At 40.5% G+C, this 20,270-nt stretch overlaps 2 protein-coding genes across 8 annotated transcripts in view; both read left to right on the forward strand.

Annotated features, from left to right (window-relative positions):
* Positions 1-2,393: 2,393 nt before the first annotated feature.
* dusp27 (dual specificity phosphatase 27) lies at positions 2,394-13,974 on the forward strand. 4 transcript variants are annotated; one of them, XM_016566628.1, is made up of 6 exons: positions 2,394-2,464; positions 3,607-3,722; positions 3,799-3,935; positions 4,633-4,864; positions 5,759-5,976; positions 11,140-13,974. In XM_016566628.1, exons 2-6 carry the CDS (start codon positions 3,607-3,609, stop codon positions 13,701-13,703), a joined length of 3,267 nt encoding a protein of 1,088 aa, XP_016422114.1. In that variant the 5' UTR covers positions 2,394-2,464; the 3' UTR covers positions 13,704-13,974. The 4 variants fall into 4 exon arrangements, with proteins under 4 accessions (XP_016422114.1, XP_016422116.1, XP_016422113.1 ...); XM_016566630.1 differs by having other exon boundaries at positions 3,607-3,672; XM_016566627.1 differs by having other exon boundaries at positions 2,407-2,505.
* Positions 13,975-14,855: 881 nt separating this feature from the next.
* The window catches only part of pou2f1a (POU class 2 homeobox 1a), a 21,082-nt gene continuing 15,667 nt past the window's right edge, over positions 14,856-20,270 (forward strand). For 2 of the 4 annotated variants that reach the window (XM_016566631.1, XM_016566632.1), the window contains exon 1: positions 14,856-14,957. In XM_016566631.1, coding sequence (XP_016422117.1) covers positions 14,912-14,957 — 46 coding nt within the window. In that variant the 5' untranslated portion in view covers positions 14,856-14,911. Of the gene's footprint in view, positions 14,958-15,009; positions 15,064-20,270 lie in introns of those variants that run through there. The other 2 variants (XM_016566633.1, XM_016566634.1) reach the window with 1 other exon arrangement.

Below are 20,270 nucleotides of genomic sequence, written 5' to 3' on the forward strand. Positions count from 1 at the left end.
GTGTGTGTGTGTGTGTGAGCGTGTGTGTGAGCGTGTGTATGTGTGTGTGTCTAAAGGGTTTGGTTTTTTCTAACCTTAAGCAAATTTCAAATAATCTTCTGACACATAATTTGTCAAGGCCCTTGTGTAAAACGTAAATAAAAGATTATACAATGATAACTGATCAAAGAAAGCAGTAAGAAGCATGAGAGCAGAGTGTGTGTGTTTTCTACTGATAATGAGTGATGTCTCACACAGAAGGACTGTACTCAATGCGGGTGAATTCTATAATCACAAATACATTGTGCATTTCAAAAAGTTAAGAAGAAAAAAACCTGTTCACTAACTGTAATTCTTTCATTATCTTATTGAAAACGCATTCAGTTTGAATAATTCAGTGCTTGCCAAACACAAGTTACTTCCTTTTTTACTTTTAATGAAAAAACTGATTTCTTTATTATATTATATGTCAACTCTGTTACAGACAAATTAGGCAATGAGTAGAGATAACAATAAATCATAACAGGAAAAATCCTTCTTGTTTCATTAGACAAACAGTCCTTACATTCAAACACTTGAAACTAAGACAGTATTTCACTTATACATACCTTAAAAATAAAAAAAAAATAATACCCATGTCTTTACAGAACTGTCCACTTCTGCAAAAATACTTCAATAATGTTTATGAGATTTGGACACAGACTTGTCAGTGCTTCAGAGCTTATGAGTGAGTGACATCACTTCCTGTGTCTCACACAGCTGTGGGAGAAAACTCATTTAAAGGCAAAGTATGGTACGGTAACAGAGTTGATGCAAGATTTATGGACACACATTTTTATAAGAAAAATGTTATTTTTAAACAATTTAATGTTGTAGAATTAGGAAAATAACTATTTAGGGCTTTTATAAATAAAATAAATGAAATATTACCAAAAGAAAAGTAAAATAAAATATTTAGTTTACACAACCCCACATTAAAAAAAAATTCGATAGTAATTTATAGTAAACACTATAGTGTTTTTGAACCATACTATAGTAAAATACTTGAATTAATGTGCTGTGGTAATTCTATAGTTGCTGTGGTAATATATCAACTATAGTAATATAAACAAATTACTTTACCTCCAATACTGTACTAAGTTTTCTACAACTATAGAGTATATTATGCTACAATACACTACAGTTTACTGTAATAAAAACTAAAGTATACTACAGTATTCATCAGTTTACTATAGTTTATACTACAGTATGCTGTAGCATTCATTAACAAAGTGTGGTACATACTATAATATATACAGTATAATACACTTTACTATAGTATGGATCAAAAACACCATAGTATTTACTAACTACTATAGTATTTTTTCATGTGGGATGATGATAGGTGATAAACTGACTGATTCGGACAACAACAAATCATGATTTTCAGCAGTATAAGACACTTAAGTTTTTACAGAAAATATTATATTGTAATGGCCTGTAACATCTTGGGATCCATGACAACGAGTAACAAATTAGCCTGTTAAAATAAAACATAAAAAATAAAATAAAATAAAAAATAATAAGCAGGTTACGCGGTTTGTTTGCGCATGCGTGCATTCAGCCACATCAAGCTATTTTATAATGGTTTTCTATTAGAACACGCTTAACGTGCTATTTATCGTGTTGTGTTGATATGGTGTGTTCTTCTGTTCACCTGTATTTAGTTCTCAGCATTAATAAGGTGTATATTGAGTTTGGTCTTTTAATATGACAGTCTCAGTACAAACCTGCGTCCGCTGGGCGTGGCTTTACGCGTGTGACGTCACGTCTAGCCCTGGCAGGTCAGGAAAAGGTCATTAGCGCCACCTCGCGTCTGACAGCATAATAACTATACACAGCACACACACACAACTTTATTTTGGATGTGATTTATCGCGATTAATTGTTTGACAGCACTACTATAATATAATGCATGACAAACCCTACTGTTTGAGCCTCAGGAAGCGCTGTTTGTGTATTGTTTTGACCGTTTTTAGGTGTTTTTATCTTTTTGACAGCTGGATAAATGTTGTTTTTGTCACAAATAGAAGGATTTTTAGCATGTAAGCAGTTGAGAACACTAATTATGAGATTAAGATGAAAACAAATGTTGGGTTAGATTGATTAGTTTCATCAGCAACAATCAGGCACATATAATTTATTTCCACATAAGAGTGTCACCTGGATCAGAACTAAAAATGTCCTATTTCTGCCCCTGAGTGTGTGGGGCAGTTTTCTGTGTTTTCATAGCGTTTGTTTCGTCTGTGATGACCAGCAGACTGTTATATCGTCATGATAAGAGCTCCGGCCCTTTAAGAGCCCCTGGGGCCGTCAGACCCCTCTGATGTCACGTGGGCGGCCCCGGGGCCGGTGGGAGTGTGAGGAGCCTCTAAGTTTAGAGTCCAAACACACGGACGCACTTTAGAGCCGCTTGAGACGGAGCCCGACGGCCGCAGACGATCAGGTCAGCAGAAACATCACAGAGACACATAAAGACTGAGCAGGGTTAGTTTGCATTGTTCTGTAGCTCTTTACACGCTTACACTGGTGTGTGTGTGTGTGTGTGTGTGTGAGTGAGTGTGTCTCTGTGTGTGTGTGTGTGTGTGTGTGTGTGGCAGAGGCCTGGTCAACCTGTTGTTGTTGTCGTCAAATGTGTGTTGTTTTTTATCATGTTGTGTGTTTTCTCCAGTGCTGGGAAGGTTACTTTGGAAATGTAACAGGTTACAGATTACAAGTTACTCTATTTAAAATGTATCAAGTAGTGTAACTATTTCAATTACTTTATTAAATTAATGTAACTGATTACTTTTTGATTACATTTCTAACGAATACTTTCAACTGTTAATCATTCTCAAACATGTAAAGCAGGCAGGTTAATCTTACAGTAGCGCTCAACACTGATTACTGTCAGACTTTCACAATCCTTCATCACTTAAATTAAGATTATAATAATTGAATTTAAAGCACAGCCACCACAAAATCAGACTTTAGCACCTCTTTTTACTTTGAGATTGATTTGAGGATAAATACAGATTTAAAACCTTAACAAGAAATAGTTTAATAGCTATGATACTGTTTTTTAAAATCAAATCTTTGTATAGCTATGACAGAAAACACTGGCATCTAACAATGTTTTGGAAAAAAATAGTCAATCTTAAAAAAAATAAAGCATGCACATAAAACCAGATAGGAAATAAATCAGTTATCGAATAAGTGTCCTATTCTGTGTCCTAAACTCCTGAAACACTGGTGTGTAAAGCAGTCGATGCACTTTGGGAAAGAAATCAGTCATATCTGTATGTGTGTGAAAATATTCAGATGTTACACCTTTTGTACTCGTTAACATTTTCATAAGTAACTGTAATTTAATGACACATTTTCAGTAACAGTAACAGATTAGTTACATTTATTTTGTAATTAATTACGTAATTCATGTAACTAGTTACTCAACACTGGTTTTCAGTGGTTCCTTGACAAACTAGTTGATAAACTAGAGACTTCACTGTGTGCTTCTGCTGTTTGAGTGACAGCGTTCAGAAACTGTGTGACGAGTAAAGATTGTGTGTGTAAGCAGCTGAAAGACTGTAATGTCATGTCTGTCTGTAGATGATGGCGTGGTCCGGCGAGAGCAGCGCTGCAGATGATCCGCAGGTTCCTCATCCTGATGAAGCGGTGCGTGTTAAAGACGTTCAGTCGCATTACTTGCGCTGTGCTTCTCCCAGGTCCGTCAACATCTGCTAACAGAACACTGTTAAACGCTGCTGTGATGATGCTGAGAGTGTGTTTGATCTCACGCAGCTTCTCCATGATGTCCGGTCGCTTCTCCTCCGCGTCGGACCGTTTCTCCATGATCTCCGGCTCTGATGCTGAGAGTATCTTCATGGAGCCGATTCATCTGTCCTCCTCCATCGCTGCCAAGAAGATCATCAGTGAAGGTCTGCTAATGCAGAGATCAGACCTGCTTCATTCACATCATCTCAGAGACAAAACTGCCGCAGGATTCACCTTGAAACTATTTTCACTTCAAAGGAAATTTCATAAATACTATGAAAACGATGGAAGCATGTTTCTGTTGCAGGATAGAAAAAAAATAAATAAAAAAGGCATTTGCAACATTTTATCTGAAAATCAGATTTTTTTGTTATATCTTACTATTCTGAAAATAAGTCAGAATTGTGGGTTTTAAACTCAGAATTTAGAGATGTTAACATAAAAAAGAAATAATTCTGAGTTACTATCTTAAAATTCTGAAAACAAAAACAAAAAAGAAATGTGGGTTTTAAAGTCAGAATGTTTTGATGTAAACTTGGAATGTTACAATTTTGAGAAAAAAAGTCTGAATTGTGAGATAAAGTTGCAGTTGCCTTTATTTAGTGGAAACAAGCTTCCGTAAGTAACACACTGAATTGAAGATGAAACTTTAAAGTAGAAAGACTGAAACAGCATTTTCTTGTAAAACGTTGTTGTTGTTTTTTACAACAATAACATACAGCACATGTGATGCGAATAGGTTGGTTGTATTTTAATTGTAAGCATTAATGTATGCAGTACACAGTTACTAGTGTCAGTAAAGTCAGTCTAGTGTTATAGTGAACAGTGAGTATGCTGTGTCTCGTCTCTGTCTGTTCTCAGAGCTGAGGGCCAGAGAGCTGCGGACCCCGGAGGCCCCTGACAACATGCTGGAGTCGGCCGAGCAGCTGATGGTGGAGGATCTGTACAACAGGGTGAAGGACATGATCGATGACCGCAGCCCCTACAACACGCCCTGCGTGCTGGACATCCAGAGAGCGCTGACCCAGGACCGTCTGGAGGCGCCCTTCAACCCCGTCGACCAGGTCTGGCCCAACATCTACATCGCAGAGAAGTGAGTCAACACCACCAATATTAACATATGTGACCCTGGAGCACAAAACCAGTCATGAGGGTCAGTTTTGTGAAATTGAGATGTATGCATCATCTGAAAGCTGAATAAATAAGCTTTCATTTTTCTGAAGCTGGAACTTTGCTCTAATCAGGTCTTGAAAGGGTCAGAAAAGTCTTAATCCGCCCTTCCACAAATTAAGACCTAAAAGGTGTTAAATCAGAGCAGAACATCTTACATTCGCAAAGTCAAATGTTGAACATACTTTATAAATGAATATCTTCCTCAGTGCAAATGTCTAAAGATATTGAAATCAAGATACATTTACTGGAGATGCTAAATGAACACATTAAGTCTTGTTTTCGGAGAAACTGATCAAAAATGCGTTTATAATTAGAAGAACAAATATCAATCAATGGGGAACGAAAACTTGTTTTCCCTTTTGAATGAAGTTGATTTTTCTGAGTCCATTTGCAGATATTTGTTCTTGTTTTTTTGTTCAGTTTCTCAGAAAACAAGACGACTTATCTTCTGTCATTGTGTTTCTCCAGCAAATGTATCTGATTTGAGTATCTTTAGACATTTGCTCTGGAAAACAAGACAAAGCACTGAGTACGAACGTAACTATTTTTGCAGCAGATACAGTAAAAGTTATTAACATATTCTAGTGTTTGTGAGTTTTAATTCTTTTGTAAAATGAATTAGAAAGTAATGGAGATCTGTTGGAAGTTGTATTTTCAAACTTTGAAGCGTTGCTAATACAAGACATATTGTGTTACATTTACTTCATTCCAGAAGTTTTCTTTACCTGGTCTTAAAAAGTGATAAATAATGCATGAGTAATATTGCGGTGCCGAGTGTTTATTACTGTAAGTGAGCCGCTGTTCTGTGCCGCAGGTCGGTGGCGGTGAATAAAGGCCGTCTCAAACGCCTGGGCATCACTCATGTGCTGAACGCCGCTCACGGCACTGGCGTCTACACCGGCCTGCTGTTTTACCAGGGCATGAACATCACCTATAAAGGCATCGAGGTGGATGATTTCCCAGACGCAGACATCTCTCCTCACTTCCGCACGTGTGCCGAGTTTATGGACGACGCTCTGCTGACACACAGAGGTGAGCTGACAAAACCTGCTTCTGTCGAGGGAGCGAGAGCTTAAAATGACTTCTTTTTGACATATTTTTCTTTGGAGAAACTAAGGTTTTGGTACATTGTAGGATAAGACTAATAATCCAAGACTAATGTTGGGGAAAGTTACTTTTAAAAGTAATGCATTACAATATTGCGTTACTTTCCAAAAAAGTAACTAATTATGTTGCTTAGTTACTTTTTATGGAAAGTAACACGTTACGTTACTTTTGAGTTACTTTTTAAATCTGGGCGGGGCTTGCTTGTTTGTTTTTAATATACAAAAGTTCTTTTACAAATGTAAATACACGTTCATACCAAAAGTGAAGTGAATGCGCCTCAGGCTGAAGGAAATGTAAATTCACGTCTGTACAGTAGAGGGCGCAGCATGAAGAATATGACGCAGGAGAAGAAAGTTCAACACTATTCAGCAATAACTAAAATAAAACACAAATGTGTCATTTTAGCTTATTAGTATGATTGAATTGGATCATCGAAGGTCAGAAGCAAAGACATTGGTTAATAAAATGGGCTTAAAAATTATATTTGTGTTATTTAACATATTTAATTATTGCAGGTTTGTATAATATTCTAAGTTTGCATTTGACTGTTTTTATTGATTGTGAGGAACACTGAATGTGTTTGTGTGCAGTGAGATGAGTAAACACATGTTGATATTTAGTCTAGAACTACAGTAAGATCATGTTCACACACAACGCTCTGCACTTACTCCTGATTTCTGTCACCATGACAACACCAGAGCTGTCAGTCAATACACGGAAACAAAGTAACTGGTGTTACTTATTTGAAAAAGTAACTATTTCCTTCTAAATTAAAAAGTAATGCGTTACTTTACTAGTTACTTGAAAAAAGTCATCTGATTACGCTACCCCCAACACTGCCTATGAGCGACAGTCGTAGATAAATATAAACTTCAGATAGCGCATTAACTCAGGGGCCTGGACTCTGTCGTGTCTCACTCACTTATTTTTAGAGTTAGTGACACAGATAGATAGGAACCTGTTCACAGTCTGAATCAAGGAGAGCGTCATGCTGACATGTGCTAGCAGTGAAGAAAGCGCTCGTTATAGAAGTGAGAATTATTAGTTTAGCACTGCTCCTCTTTCATTTAGTCTTCTCTATGGCAGATTTTGGTTTTTATAAAATAATCATATAGATGCAAACTTTCAAAAACATTCAGAGCAGAAGTGCTCATAATACTTCATTTTACATATCGTAGATTTGATCTGACATTACACTCCAATTATTCCTCTCTAGACATTATTTTCTGACCCAGGGCCAGTGAACCCAGTGCTGCAGTTCAGAGCTCAACCGCTAGAGGAACAGGAGATCACAGAAAGGTTCACACAAAAACCATTTGCTTGCTTGGAAAAGGTCATATTCACAAGTCCAAAGTTACAGCTTCTAAACCAGGTTTTACTGTATTTTGCTCTGAATTAAAAAGTGTAGCTGATTCCCTGTGTAAATAAAAAAACAAAACAAAACAGCAGTTAAAGCATTTCAGATTTTAAATAAGATTATTGAGTCATCTGTAAATAGAGATGCAAGGTTTAGATTATTTATTTTTTCCTATCCCCCCACTTGAGACAAAACGAAATGTTAAATATATTGAATTTTTATTTTTTTTGTATTTATTTATTTATTTTTAATTTGGAGATTTTCTTTGTTTATACACCAAATCCCTCGCTATATGTTAATTGTTCTTACTCACTGTTAAGTCCAATTGTCAATATACTTTAACAATCTGTTTTCCAATGTCAAATGCTATGTGCAAAATGTTAATAATAAAAAAAATTTAAAAATTAACTTATACTCTCATGTCATTCCAAACCTGTATGACTCCTGCTGAACACAAAGAAGATATTCAGAGATATATTAGAGACTGACGGCCACAGTCAGCATTCACTTTCATTGCATCTTTTTTCATACAATGACACTGAATGACTGTATATGTATAAAATATTTTAACTGATTTCGGGTTAGATGTGGTTCAGATGTTTTGACAGTAAGAGTTCATCTGTCTCAGATCCCTCCAGAAAGTGACTGTTTTCAAGGTTTGCCCTGCCATTCAGTTTGTTTCGTACGAATGCTCTGTCTCCTCCTCATTCTGTTCCTGACATCAAGCACCAGGAGAGAATTCATGAAGGCTTGGCCTTGTGTATTAATAAGGTCATGATGTGGCTTGATAATCCAGAGAGCTCAGTCACATGACTTTATTAATATCAATTTTGTTGGCCGCAGGCCCTTTGGGAGGAGGTGTGCACTTGACGTCAAGACAATACAGATTGAGTCAAAGCAGCTTTACAGCAGCTACGTTTCCATTAAAGATATGCGCAAAACTTTAGCGATGTTTAATAAATGTTAATAAAGTATTGAGAAATGACGGCGTTTCCATTAACTGATGTTATGTGAATACAATTTTATTTTTCCTCTACCACTAAATCATGGCGACGGATTTTTGGCAATGGAAACGTTTTTTTTCTTCACATTTACAGGTCACATGGTGTACATACGTAAAAAGTGGTCATACTTCTTTCTTCAGTATACTATTGTCACAGTGTCTAGTTGGTGTGCCCATGTACAGCCACCAGAGGGCACACTTCTTAGTTTTGTTTGTTTCTCTGGACTTCAGTTCCCTTCACCCTTTGCTTTGACTATCAAGACTCATTACATTCAGCTGTGCCTCATTTACTTTGTTACTGTAACTCATCCACGTACAGTATAAGCCCGGTTTTCTTTGTCTTTGGTTGCTGGTTTATTGTTACATGTTTTCTGTTGCTCTGTTTTTGCCCTGATGTGGATTAATCTGTTTGTTTTTGGACTCTTCAATAAATGCTGCATTTGGATCTTCTTGTTTTGGAGCATTCCGTGACAGAATAAACCAGTCATCAACAGATACAGCAGCTAGGCTGGGCTTATCGGATTTTGGACCATGGGCATTCATATCCTTCCACCTGCTTCAAAGAAGGAGCGGAAGGCTCAGCTCTGGATGTTGGCATATCTTCGTCAACAGGGGATGGAAGTAGGAGGTTTTGCTCAGACCTTCTGGACTTTGGCGGTAGGACTGGAACTTTGTGAGTCTGAGCACAGCAAGATTTTTAATGATTGAGACAACCCCTTGCCTCCTCGGGAGATGGCGGGACTTAAGACTCTCAACTTTTGGAGTTTCATTGATTATCTCTGTTGCCGCAATTTAGTAATGTCATGTCGGTCTGAGTCCATTGCAGTGCCCCTGGAGATGCCCGAGCCCGCACCAGTGGATAGCAAATCTTCACTGTCTCAGTCTCGCAAGCGAAGGTCGAGAAGGAAGAGGGCAGCAAGGTCCACTCCAGTTCTCCCGGAGCCCACTCCAGTCCTTGAATCTGTGCCACAACCCACTCCAGTCTATGAGTCTGACCCAAGTCCGGTGGTCCTGGAGGACCCGACTTCGGTGATCTCAAGTCAGGTGGTCCTGGAGGACCTGACTCCGGTGGTCCCAAGTCCAGTGGTTCTGGAGGACCCAATTCCGGTGGTTCCCAGTCTGGTGGTTCTGAGTCCAGTGGTCCTGGAGGACACGACTCCGGTGGCCTCGAGTCTGGTGATCCTGGAGGACCTGATTCCGGTGGTTCCCAGTCCGGTGGTCCACTGCTGCTGCCATAATCAAGAAGGCCGTCTTTGCCTTTGGCCTCTGGGCTGTTCTGCGTGCATGGGAGCATTCAGAGTCCACTCATTAACCCGCTCCAGCCTGGGAGCATTCAGAGTCCACTCCAGACCCCGCTCCAGTCCAGGAGTCCTCAGAGTCCACTCATGAACCCTCTCCAGTCCAGAAGCCCTCAGAGTCCACTCCAGAACCCTCTCAAGCCTATGGGTTCACTCCAGAGCCCACTCAAGTCTATGGGTTCACTCCAGAGCCCACTCAAGTCTATGGGTTCACTCCAGAGCCCACTCAAGTCTATGGGTTCACTCCAGAGCCCACTCAAGTCTATGGGTTCACTCCAGAGCCCACTCAAGTCTATGTCATGAACCCGCTCCAGTCCGGAAGCCCTCAGAGACCACTTCAGAACCCTCTCAAGTCTATGGGTTCACTCCAGAGCCCACTCAAGTCTATGAGTTCACTCCAGAACCCACTCATGTCTTTGAGTCCACTCCAGAGCCCGCTCCAGTCCAGCAGTCCTCAGAGTCCACTCCAGAGCCCGCTCCAGTCCAGCAGTCCTCAGAGTCCACTCCAGAGCCCGCTCCAGTCCAGCAGTCCTCAGAGTCCACTCCAGAGTTAACTCATCCACATTTAAGCCCGGTTTTCTTTGTCATTAGTTGCTGGTTTATTGTTTACTGTTACGTGTTTTCTGTTGCTCTGTTTTTGCCCTGATGTGGATTACTCTGTTTGTTTTTGGACTCTTCAATAAATGCTGCATTTGGATCTTCTTGTTTTGGAGCATTCCGTGACAACTATAACCTCCAGGCTGCTCTTAAGTATAAGGGGCTTTTCTTGCCATTAAGAAAACAAAAATCCATCGCCATTACTTATCGCAAGAGTAAAAAATTACGTTTTAGTTGCATAACATCAGTTAATGGAAACGCCGTCATTTCGCAATAGTTTTTTATCAACATTTATAAAATATCGCAAAAAGTTTTATTCAAATCTGTAATGGAAACGCACCTAGTAAAGAATGATCAAATGACTTTTTATGTATGCCATGTGACCTGTAAATGCAGGGGGAAAAAAACGTTTCCATTGCAGTTTTGCAAAATATTCCTTTTTCTAAATGCCTGAAAAACCACCTCATGCGAGCGTAACAATTTTTTTTGTGATATATAGGCGTTTTTTATGAAACTGGCGCGTTTCCATTAGGCATATTTTCAATTCGCAATTTCAATTTGCACAATTTGAAGGGTAATGGAAACGCAGCTATTGCTAAACAGGAAAACAGTGTGTCAATAATGCAGGAGGACAATGGTAAACAGACAATTTTTCAGCTAAAGTCAGTTCATTGTTGATTCAGTGGTGTCACCATCAGCTCAGTTCTCTTCTAATAGTGTCTGTGCAATTAAGTGCTAGAATTTGACATGGCATTTCCATTTTCAGTTTGTGTGACAAATATGATGATGACGTTACGTTAATCTGAGGATTTTTTTTATTCCTCTTCATGTAGGCAAGGTGCTTGTGGACTCGATGATGGGCGTGAGCCGGTCAGCGGTGCTTGTCGCTGCTTATCTCATGATCTTCCAGAACATGAGCATCATGGAGGCCCTGCTGGAGATCAGGAAGAAACGTGCCATCAACCCCAACGAAGGGTTTATAAAGCAGCTGCGCCAACTCAACGAGACTCTAATGGAGGAACGAGACGAAGATGATGACGACACCCTCAGCCAGTGCTCCGTGATCGACACCCGCACTCGTCATGATGAGGAGGAGAGCATGTTTGGAGTTAAAGCCGAATCCATCATGGTGGACGAGGAGGAAGACAGCAGCAGCGTCATGAGCAGCGTCGCGTCTTCGGCAGCTGCCGCGGCTCTGAAAGCAGGACTTCTTGGTGGCCTGAGCAAACCCGACCTGGAGGTGACCACCAAGGACCCGGCGCTCCCTGGAAAAGACAGGGAAGATGAAGATGGGGATGTGGACAGCATGATAAGGGAGTGGCAGAAGCGCAATGAGAAGTACCAGAATGAGGACTGGTGGGAGGCACAGCTGATGTGCGACGGGGAGGATGGCGAGTCCTTGCTGGGCGACGGGAAACCGCCGGCTGTGCGACCGGAGGACCTGCAAAGCGTGACCAGTGAAGATGTGCGAATGGTGAAGGAACGCATCAAGAATCGTCCCCGTCGACCCGCTTCGGATATAGGGTCCACGACGAGCCACAGCAGCTTTTCTGATCTCTGGAAGCAGCGTCTGAAGGACATCGAGGAGCAGGCCGCCGCACGATACCGACTCAAAGAGGCCGACGAGGACAGCGAAGCGAGCCAGAAAAGAATCGACGACGATGTCGAGAGCATCCTCTCGGACAGCAGCTCCATGTACAACTTCTGCAAGAAGAACAAGGAGAACCTAACACCTCTGGAACGATGGAAGGTTAAGCGAATTCAGTTCGGATGGAACAAAAAAGACGAGAACGGAGAGCAAGTGGAGGCCAAGACGGAAGCTCCCGCTCCCTCGCTGGAGGACGTCAACCTGACGGCCTATCAAACCTGGAAACTCAAGCAGCAGAAGAAGCATGGTGGCGAAGAGGACAAGGACGAAATTCTGAAGATGAGTCGAGCCGAGGACCCAGCCACGATCAAGAAAAGACAGCGACGCGAGGAGCTTCTGGAGCGAACAAGGAAGACGCTGGAGGAGAGCCAGTCGGTGTGTGTCTGGGAAACCGAGAGCGCTCTGAGCGGAAGCATCCCGCTGTCCGCTTTCTGTGCCGGAGCCTTTCCGTCTGCAAGCACCGCCGGAGACGATACCCTGTCTGTGCTCAGCGGAAGGTCTTCCGTCCTTTCAGGTCATAGCACCCGATCGCAGCCTCCAGTTCCTCAGGAGCCTCCGGCCGCGGTCGTCGGCCCTAACGGCGAGCCCATGGTAAACATTTCCAACATCCAGAACTGGATTGCCAATGTGGTCAATGAGACTCTCATGCAGAAGCAAGCCGAGATGATGACGGGAGCGAGTCTCGCTCCTTCCAGAGCGGGATCGGTGTTCAGTCTGGGTGTCGGACGCGGAGGAGACGATGACAAAGCCTCAATGCTGAGTGGATCCACATACTCGTCCCGAAGCAGGGCCGAATCCGTGCTGTCTTTGGGTGGAAAGGCTCAATCCGTGCTCTTGGCTGGCGGCCGTGCCGAGTCCGTGATTTCTGCTGGAGGAGCATCCAACCTCTCCTCTGTATCCCGGCGGAGCAAGATTACTACGACCAGCGTGCCGCTCTACAGCCTCTTCCAAGACCAGGTGAACCTTCACAAACTGGACACCATGGAGAAAGAAATCAAGTCTGAAATGCGGGACAAGATGGCTTCCTATGAGGTGAAGAAGATCGCAGAGGACAACAAGCGCAGTACGTTATACAAGAAGAAAAAACCAAAGGAGGAGGAGGACAACGACGAAGTAAATCATGGAAAACCGAACGGATTTGATGATTTGGCCACCCGTTCCTTTGAGAAACCCAAACCTAAAAGAGATTACGGCCGTTCCGGAATACTGAACCTGCCAGCTTCGGCCTGTAACCCCACCAGCAGCATCGATGAATGGCTCGAAAACGTAAGACCTCCTCAGAGCAAACCTACGCTTTACGATGGAGACGGCGAGCCAGCCCGCATGTCTCGGCCGTCGTACGAGGAACCTTCGGAGTTTGACTTCCCGAGCCGCAGGAGCTCGATTTCAGTCAATCACGACGAAGAGGAGGAATATAGCTTCGCCTCGAGGTTTGCATCCAGGCATCGGGCTGATGATGACATGGATTTGGCTCGAGATCCCAGTCCGGAGTTTACCTATCGACCCGGCTTAGGTGAAGATACTAGTTACAGAACCAGGAGATCGTATGCTAACTATGAGAACAATGAGACTGTGAGGACTGCTAAGACTGCACAGGAAGACCAGGAAGATGAGGAAATATCTGCTTTCATTGCTCAGATTAAACAGAGGGCGAGAGCGCGGGTGGCGGAGGAGATGGAGGATGATGAAGTTCTTTCATCGTGGAGGAAACAGGAGGAGTCAAAGTCACACGTCCACGATAAAAACTAACTCAAACATGACTGTTTATTACACAAAAAATTTAAGATGTCATTATGTATTGTAGATGTAGAATATCATTGCGGTAATGATGCGTTGTTTCATATGTGTGATCTGACAGGCACATGTTCAGTACGAGACTCTTAGAGCTTGATACTGCATATAAACAAACAGAAGATAACATCAACTGCATTCGTTATAAAGTCAAACTTTTACAAAAGTCACAAACACACAAAAAAGCATATTTAGCAGCTCTGGAGTCATTAAATGAAATGAAATTATTAATTGCATCCAAAATAAAGGTTTTTGTGTACATTATTTATGTGTGTGAACTGTGTATATTTATTATGTATATATAAATACACACTGTATATACTGTATGTGTGTGTCTTTATATATACATATATATGCACACACACAGACACATGTATGTATATATATATATACACAGTATATACACAGTATATATATATATACATACATATATATAGGACCATCTCATTATACGGTATATACTGCCGTTCTAATGTTTGGGATCAGTAAGATTTTTAATGTTTTTTAAAGAAGTTTCTAATGGTTGTCAAGGCAATTATACTTTAAAATATAATTTATTTCTGTGATGCGCAGCTGAATTTTCACATTACACATTGAAAGTAAAAATGTACAAAGATTATAGAGCATTTCATGAAACAGCAAAAAAATAAAATAAAGTAAAAGTAACTTACATGATACATTTATACATGATATAAAATACAGCTCTCTGACGTTTATCCTTCAATTCAAATCTTCCTTCATTATAGTGACTCTTGTCTGAATGTGTTAAGTGTGTTTTATTGTGTTTACTTGTTTACACAGCAAATACAAACATTATATTAAAGTCCTTTTAAAATCAACAAACAAATCACTGCTAAAGAAATCAAGCATTTGTGTAACTGGTCTTTTGTCTCAAAACCTATACAGAACTTGTGACAACTAGCCCCGGCATGTTTAACTCTGGGAGGCGGGGTTTGTGCTCTCAGGAAAACAAACACTACATTTACATTTATTCATTTAGCAGACGCTTTTATCCAAACAAACAGGAGAGTTTTGAAAATCAAACATTATTGAATTATGCGGTTGTTCTGAAGTTTTAGGTCGGTCAGGGAGGCGTGTGTGTGTGTGTGTGTGTGTGTGTGTTAGCAGCGGTGGGCGGGGTTTCGCGCTCACACTAAATATTCAAAATGGCGGACAGAGGATCAACGACTCAAGATGAGCGCTCGACTGCAGGTAATTATTACATTTTACATATTCATATTCCCCATCCGCCTCGCGTAAACAAAGCCAAACGCGCGCCGATCATCTACTGACGGACCCGATCGCAGTGGCGAAGATGGTTCGTTATTTTGGCGATGATTTGACTCCGTTAGCAGCAGATGAGAGTTGTTTGTCCTGTACAAAACTCTCAATGTTAGAAATGGCGCGCTCGCGTGCTGCATATTCACACAGCCTCGCACGGATTAACCGGTTAACCGGCTCGGTTCGGTGGTGTTCGGTGCTGTTTGTGAAGTGTTGTGAGTTAGCAGTCGTGCTAGCAGCGCGCTTTGTGTATTTCGGCCGCGACAGAAACTCGACGGACGCTTATTTGCATATTCATGCGTTTGTTCGACAGTAAACGCGCAGGCGTGATGTGGAATAATAATAATAATTAATCGCTTCAGTCTGTGCTGCCGTGAAATAAAACAAAAGAAAAACTTCAGCCCGGGCTTTTCTTCTGTAGATCAACTGTTTGCCCTCAGGGCAACCTAAATACCCCGACTGTGTGTGTGTGTTGAATGTTTATATTGTCTAACGGGTAATGCGTTACAAAGTCAGAAAAGTTTCCGTTTCTCAAACGCGCCTCGTGTTGAATTGAATAATTCGCTCCGGAGGAACTAGCGCTGCATTAAAAACTGCAGGAGTGAAAATGCGAATTTGCATAACACCAGCCCAGCTTGTTTAATGCTTTTCATTCTCGTGCATAATTTAAACGTCAGTTTCATTCCAGATGAGAGACGCGTCACACTATTTATTTATCGCGCGGATTAAATGTACAGAGCTGCTCATGAATATTCATGAGTACAAACGCCGTGTTCATGAATGATTAATTTCTGAGCGCTAATGCGCTCTGTGTGATTTGCTTTGGATGCTTGTGCTTTTTTCAGATTCTCTTGTGTCTCTGAGGAGCGTTGCATTTATGCATTTAGCTCATTGCTGGTCCTGCAGAACATCCAGGCTGTTATCAGTGTGCACTGTGTTTTTTATATATGTGCACTGCATACTAATGTGTCCCAGTTTTTCACACTGTGATGATGATGCTGATGATGATGATGATGTGGAGTGTGGCTGTTGGGTCTGATCTTCACCTGAGGGTCTTCTGGACTTCATGGATGTGCACAAGCCTGAATGTGTGGTTTTGAATTTAAAATTTTTTTCTGATGAAAAGGTCCTTTAAAATAATATTTTGTATTATTTTTTTGTCAGCTGTAATCGTAATATACCAAACTTCTAAGGGCTGTATATTTGTTTTGAGTGATTTCCCCACATTTCCCCAGTCACTAAACAGCAGTTAAAACAATAAAAGACTCTAATTCAATCATTAACGGTGTTTTCTCACAAATATGTGAACATATGAAGAGCTGTTTTGGCTGCTGTTCTTCACATTAACATTTGAAACCTTTGAACATTTAACATTGTGAAATTTCATTTATGACCTTCGATAATGAATTTCACCAAATGAAAACTGGCTGTGGCTCGAATCAGTTCCAGTCACCTCTGATTACTATAGTATTTACACAACAGAAGGAAACTGTTATTTGGTAACATAACATTTAAAAAGAAGTGTAAATGGCATAAAAAGGTTTAACATAAATTAATATAACTTAAATTTAAACATTTAAATTAAAAGTTTAACAAAAATTGCATGTTTAGGGCTCTATGAAATGTTTTATTTTTTCCAACCTTATGTTTTATTGTTACCAAATTCTGATTTAGCATGTCTAATTATTTGAAAGCATAAAAACAAGTTTCATTTATTTTCATTCATTGATTTTTTTGCTCAGAAATTCTGTGTTGTGTATTTACATTTTTAAGGCATAAATTCATTTCATTTATATTAATTGAATCTATCTTTTAAGTAATGAAAATTAAACAAATTGAATTTTTTGGAAAATACAATACTATATTAATAATGCAATGAAGTGAGTTTGGAATAAAAAATTTTTTAAATGTGGTATTTTGTGGCATAAACACTTGTCATGTTTGGAAAGATGTTTGACGCATGTTGCTTTTTCAAATGCACGTTATAAACGACTCAAACTCGCTGGGTAAAGGCTCGATGGTACACAGAAGCGGGTTCAGATGGAGCAGCAATTATTAAGCAGAGCCGTAGTTCACTGATAAGCTATGCAAACTGCTTTCATAATCGCAGAACTATTTAATCAATTTCTTAATTAGAAATTCTTTCCGATTATTTACTGCTGATCACAGAACCGTGCTTCACTGAAACATATGCATAACAATCGCATTCGATTAATTGTGTAGCCCTACTGTAACATCACTGCACTGTTACTGTAGCATCAGTGTAACATCACTGCACTGTTACTGTAATGTAGTGTTAATTTTGTCAGCTATTTTCAATTTTAGTCTTAGTCCTGTGTTAAATGTCCTTGTTAGTTTTTATCATATTTAGTCAACCTTATCCTATTTAGTTTTAGTCAAGTTTTAGTCGACTAAAAGTCTCAACATTTTAGTCTAGTTTTAGTCAAAGAAAACTTGACATTTGAGTGTAGAGCAGTCCGCAATAACATTTTGTCTCCTTTTTTTGATGAAAATAAAAAGAGGTTTTTGGTAAAGTTTTTATTTTTTTGAATACATTTTAGTCTCGTCTTATTTCGTCAACGAAATTGCATGTTGATATAGTCATAGTTATCGCTTATTGACCTTATTATCGTCTCGTCTTAGTCATGGAAAAAAAGCTCGTCAATGAACATTTTTCATAGTTTTCGTTAACAAAATTAACACTACTGTAATGTCACTGTAACGTCACTGTAACATCGCTGTAATGTCGCTGTAGCGCCACTGTAACATCGCTGTAGCGCCACTGTAACGTCACTGTAACAACGCTGTAATGTCGCAGTAGCGCCACTGTAACGTCACTGTAACATCGCTGTAATGTCGCAGTAGCGCCACTGTAACATCGCTGTAATGTCGCAGTAGCGCCACTGTAACGTCACTGTAACATCGCTGTAGCGCCACTGTAACGTCACTGTAACATCGCTGTAATGTTGCAGTAGCGCCACTGTAACGTCACTGTAACATCGCTGTAATGTCGCAGTAGCGCCACTGTAACATCGCTGTAATGTCACAGTAGCGCCACTGTAACGTCACTGTAACATCGCTGTAGCGCCACTGTAACGTCACTGCAACGTCACTGTAACATCGCTGTAATGTTGCAGTAGCGCCACTGTAACATCACTGTAACATCGCTGTAACGTCACTGTAACATCGCTGTAATGTCGCAGTAGCGCCACTGTAGCGTCACTGTAACGACACTGTAGCGACACTGTAGCGTCACTATAACATCGCTGTAATGTCGCAGTAACGCCACTGTAGCGACACTGTAACGTCACTGTAACATCGCTGTAACGTCGCAGTAACGCCACTGTAGCGTCACTGTAACGTCACTGTAATGTCACTGTAGCGACACTGTAACGTCACTGTAATGTCGCTGTAATGTCACTGTAGCGACACTGTAGCGACACTGTAGCGTCACTGTAACATCGCTGTAATGTCGCAGTAGCGCCACTGTAGCGACACTGTAACGTCGCTGTAATGTCACTGTAGCGACACTGTAACGTCACTGTAACATCACTGCAGTAGTGCAGCACGTCTGTAGTTGAAGATGTTTGAGCTGCTCGTTATTCGTGACTGACTCTGATCGGGTTGCGTATGAGAGCGGAGTTCAGTCTAGTTGCTATAATTGCATTAAAGGCATCACAGAATTGGAGCGTATGATTGGCAAACACAGGATGATGGCTTAATTAAAGCTGATGAATATTAATGAGTTCTTGAGGTCTAATAGGAAAGTTTGTGCTGCAGTTGAGTTGAAATGTTTCTGTTCTCTGAATACGCGTTGTGCCTTATGCCACTTATCTGCTTTAAATTATGCAGCGCTGCATTCAATAGTTTGAAAGGCTAATTAATTGCTTATTTAAAATTCTATTAATTAAAACATTTGCATAATGCATTGTGTGTCAGTTAGCTTACTGAAGCCCTCGCAGTGGCCGTATGTAAATCGTGTTTCTCTCAACTGTTTTCTTTTGAGTTACAAAGATCCGTCTGTCTCTCTCTCTCCATCTGTCAGTTTGTCTTTCAGTGGGGTTGTTGTCATGGCTACAGCTTGAGTAAAAGCCACATGACTTAGTTTGTCTGTGTGTAACAGTGCAGCAGAGTCTTTGATCGCTGCGAGTCGAGCTGAAGAGCTTCCTTCACCTTTATGAAGCTTTGGTTCGTTGTGATCCGCACTTACTAGTTAGTTAGAGGTTAGTTAGGAGCACTAGGAGCACTACTAGTAACGGTGACCTTAGCAAACGCCACTGATTCAGTCGGGTGACTCTTCTCTATTTCTGAATCGCCTAAAATGTCCAGGTTTTAGCTTTGTTTTCCTATAGTTTTCACGCTTGCTAAAAGTAATACTGAAAGTTAGTTTGACCAATAGCGTGCAGGCATCGGACATAATCGACCAATCGCGGCGTGCGAGTAGGCAGGATATACAGTACTGGTACAAGACATGATATATCGGCTCAAATTTGTCTTTTGTTTTTTTTATTGCCATTATCCAACATTTTTTCCTGTTTGGTGGAGATTTCAGAAGTAGGACTTTTATTTTGATGCCTCCTGACCTCTGTCTTCGTTAGTTTAGTTTCTCTGTTAAACAGAACTTGTAAACTGTATATGAAAAAGTATTACAGTGTCTGCTTTTTTATGTTTGGTAACTAAGGCAAATGCTGTAACAGAATCAGTAGAATCAAGAAGTTGCCATATAAATAAAATTTTTTTTTAAATCAAGTTAAAAAACATTTTTTCCATATTTATTCATTTCCAAATTAAGTCATTTAGCAATATTATGTGAAATAAATATAGATTTAATTTCAGCAATTGTTATGTGTAATTTTTACTATCTTTAAATAAATTAGCGTGATATCGTATATATCGTCCATCAAAAAAATCCATATCGATCAATCACAGCAGAGAGACTGTTAATAGAAAAACAAAGCTAAAATCAGGACAATTTAGGCAATTTAGAAATCCTGGCTGGGAAAACAGAGAATATTTGCTGATCCCTCCTCAAACCGCTGAAGAACGTTAACCAGGTGAAGGCAGTGGTTGATCTCAGTTGGCGGGTGAGTTAAGGCTTCGTTATCCCTGTTCTTTGACATGTTGTTTTGTATAAACGAGCTTGTCCAGTTTGACTCCGGGATGTTTTGAGATGGCGGTCATTAGTGACACATTCTTTCATCGTAGCTGTGTTGCATGCTGGGAACCCCCCCCCCCCCCAGCAAA

Source organism: Sinocyclocheilus rhinocerous, unplaced genomic scaffold (genome assembly GCF_001515625.1).
Source record: "Sinocyclocheilus rhinocerous isolate Xijiao unplaced genomic scaffold, SAMN03320098_v1.1 scaffold632, whole genome shotgun sequence".
Classification (NCBI taxonomy): Eukaryota; Metazoa; Chordata; class Actinopteri; order Cypriniformes; family Cyprinidae; genus Sinocyclocheilus; species Sinocyclocheilus rhinocerous.

What these genes read in the sequence shown, in the direction of transcription:
- dusp27 (XM_016566628.1), top strand. Translation starts at nt 3,607, where the DNA reads ATGATGGCGTGGTCCGGCGAGAGCAGCGCTGCAGATGATCCGCAGGTT. An exon ending in TTGCGCTGTGCTTCTCCCAG is followed by an intron (nt 3,723 to 3,798) that starts GTCCGTCAACAT and finishes GATCTCACGCAG; the next exon opens with CTTCTCCATGATGTCCGGTC. An exon ending in AACATCTACATCGCAGAGAA is followed by an intron (nt 4,865 to 5,758) that starts GTGAGTCAACAC and finishes TCTGTGCCGCAG; the next exon opens with GTCGGTGGCGGTGAATAAAG.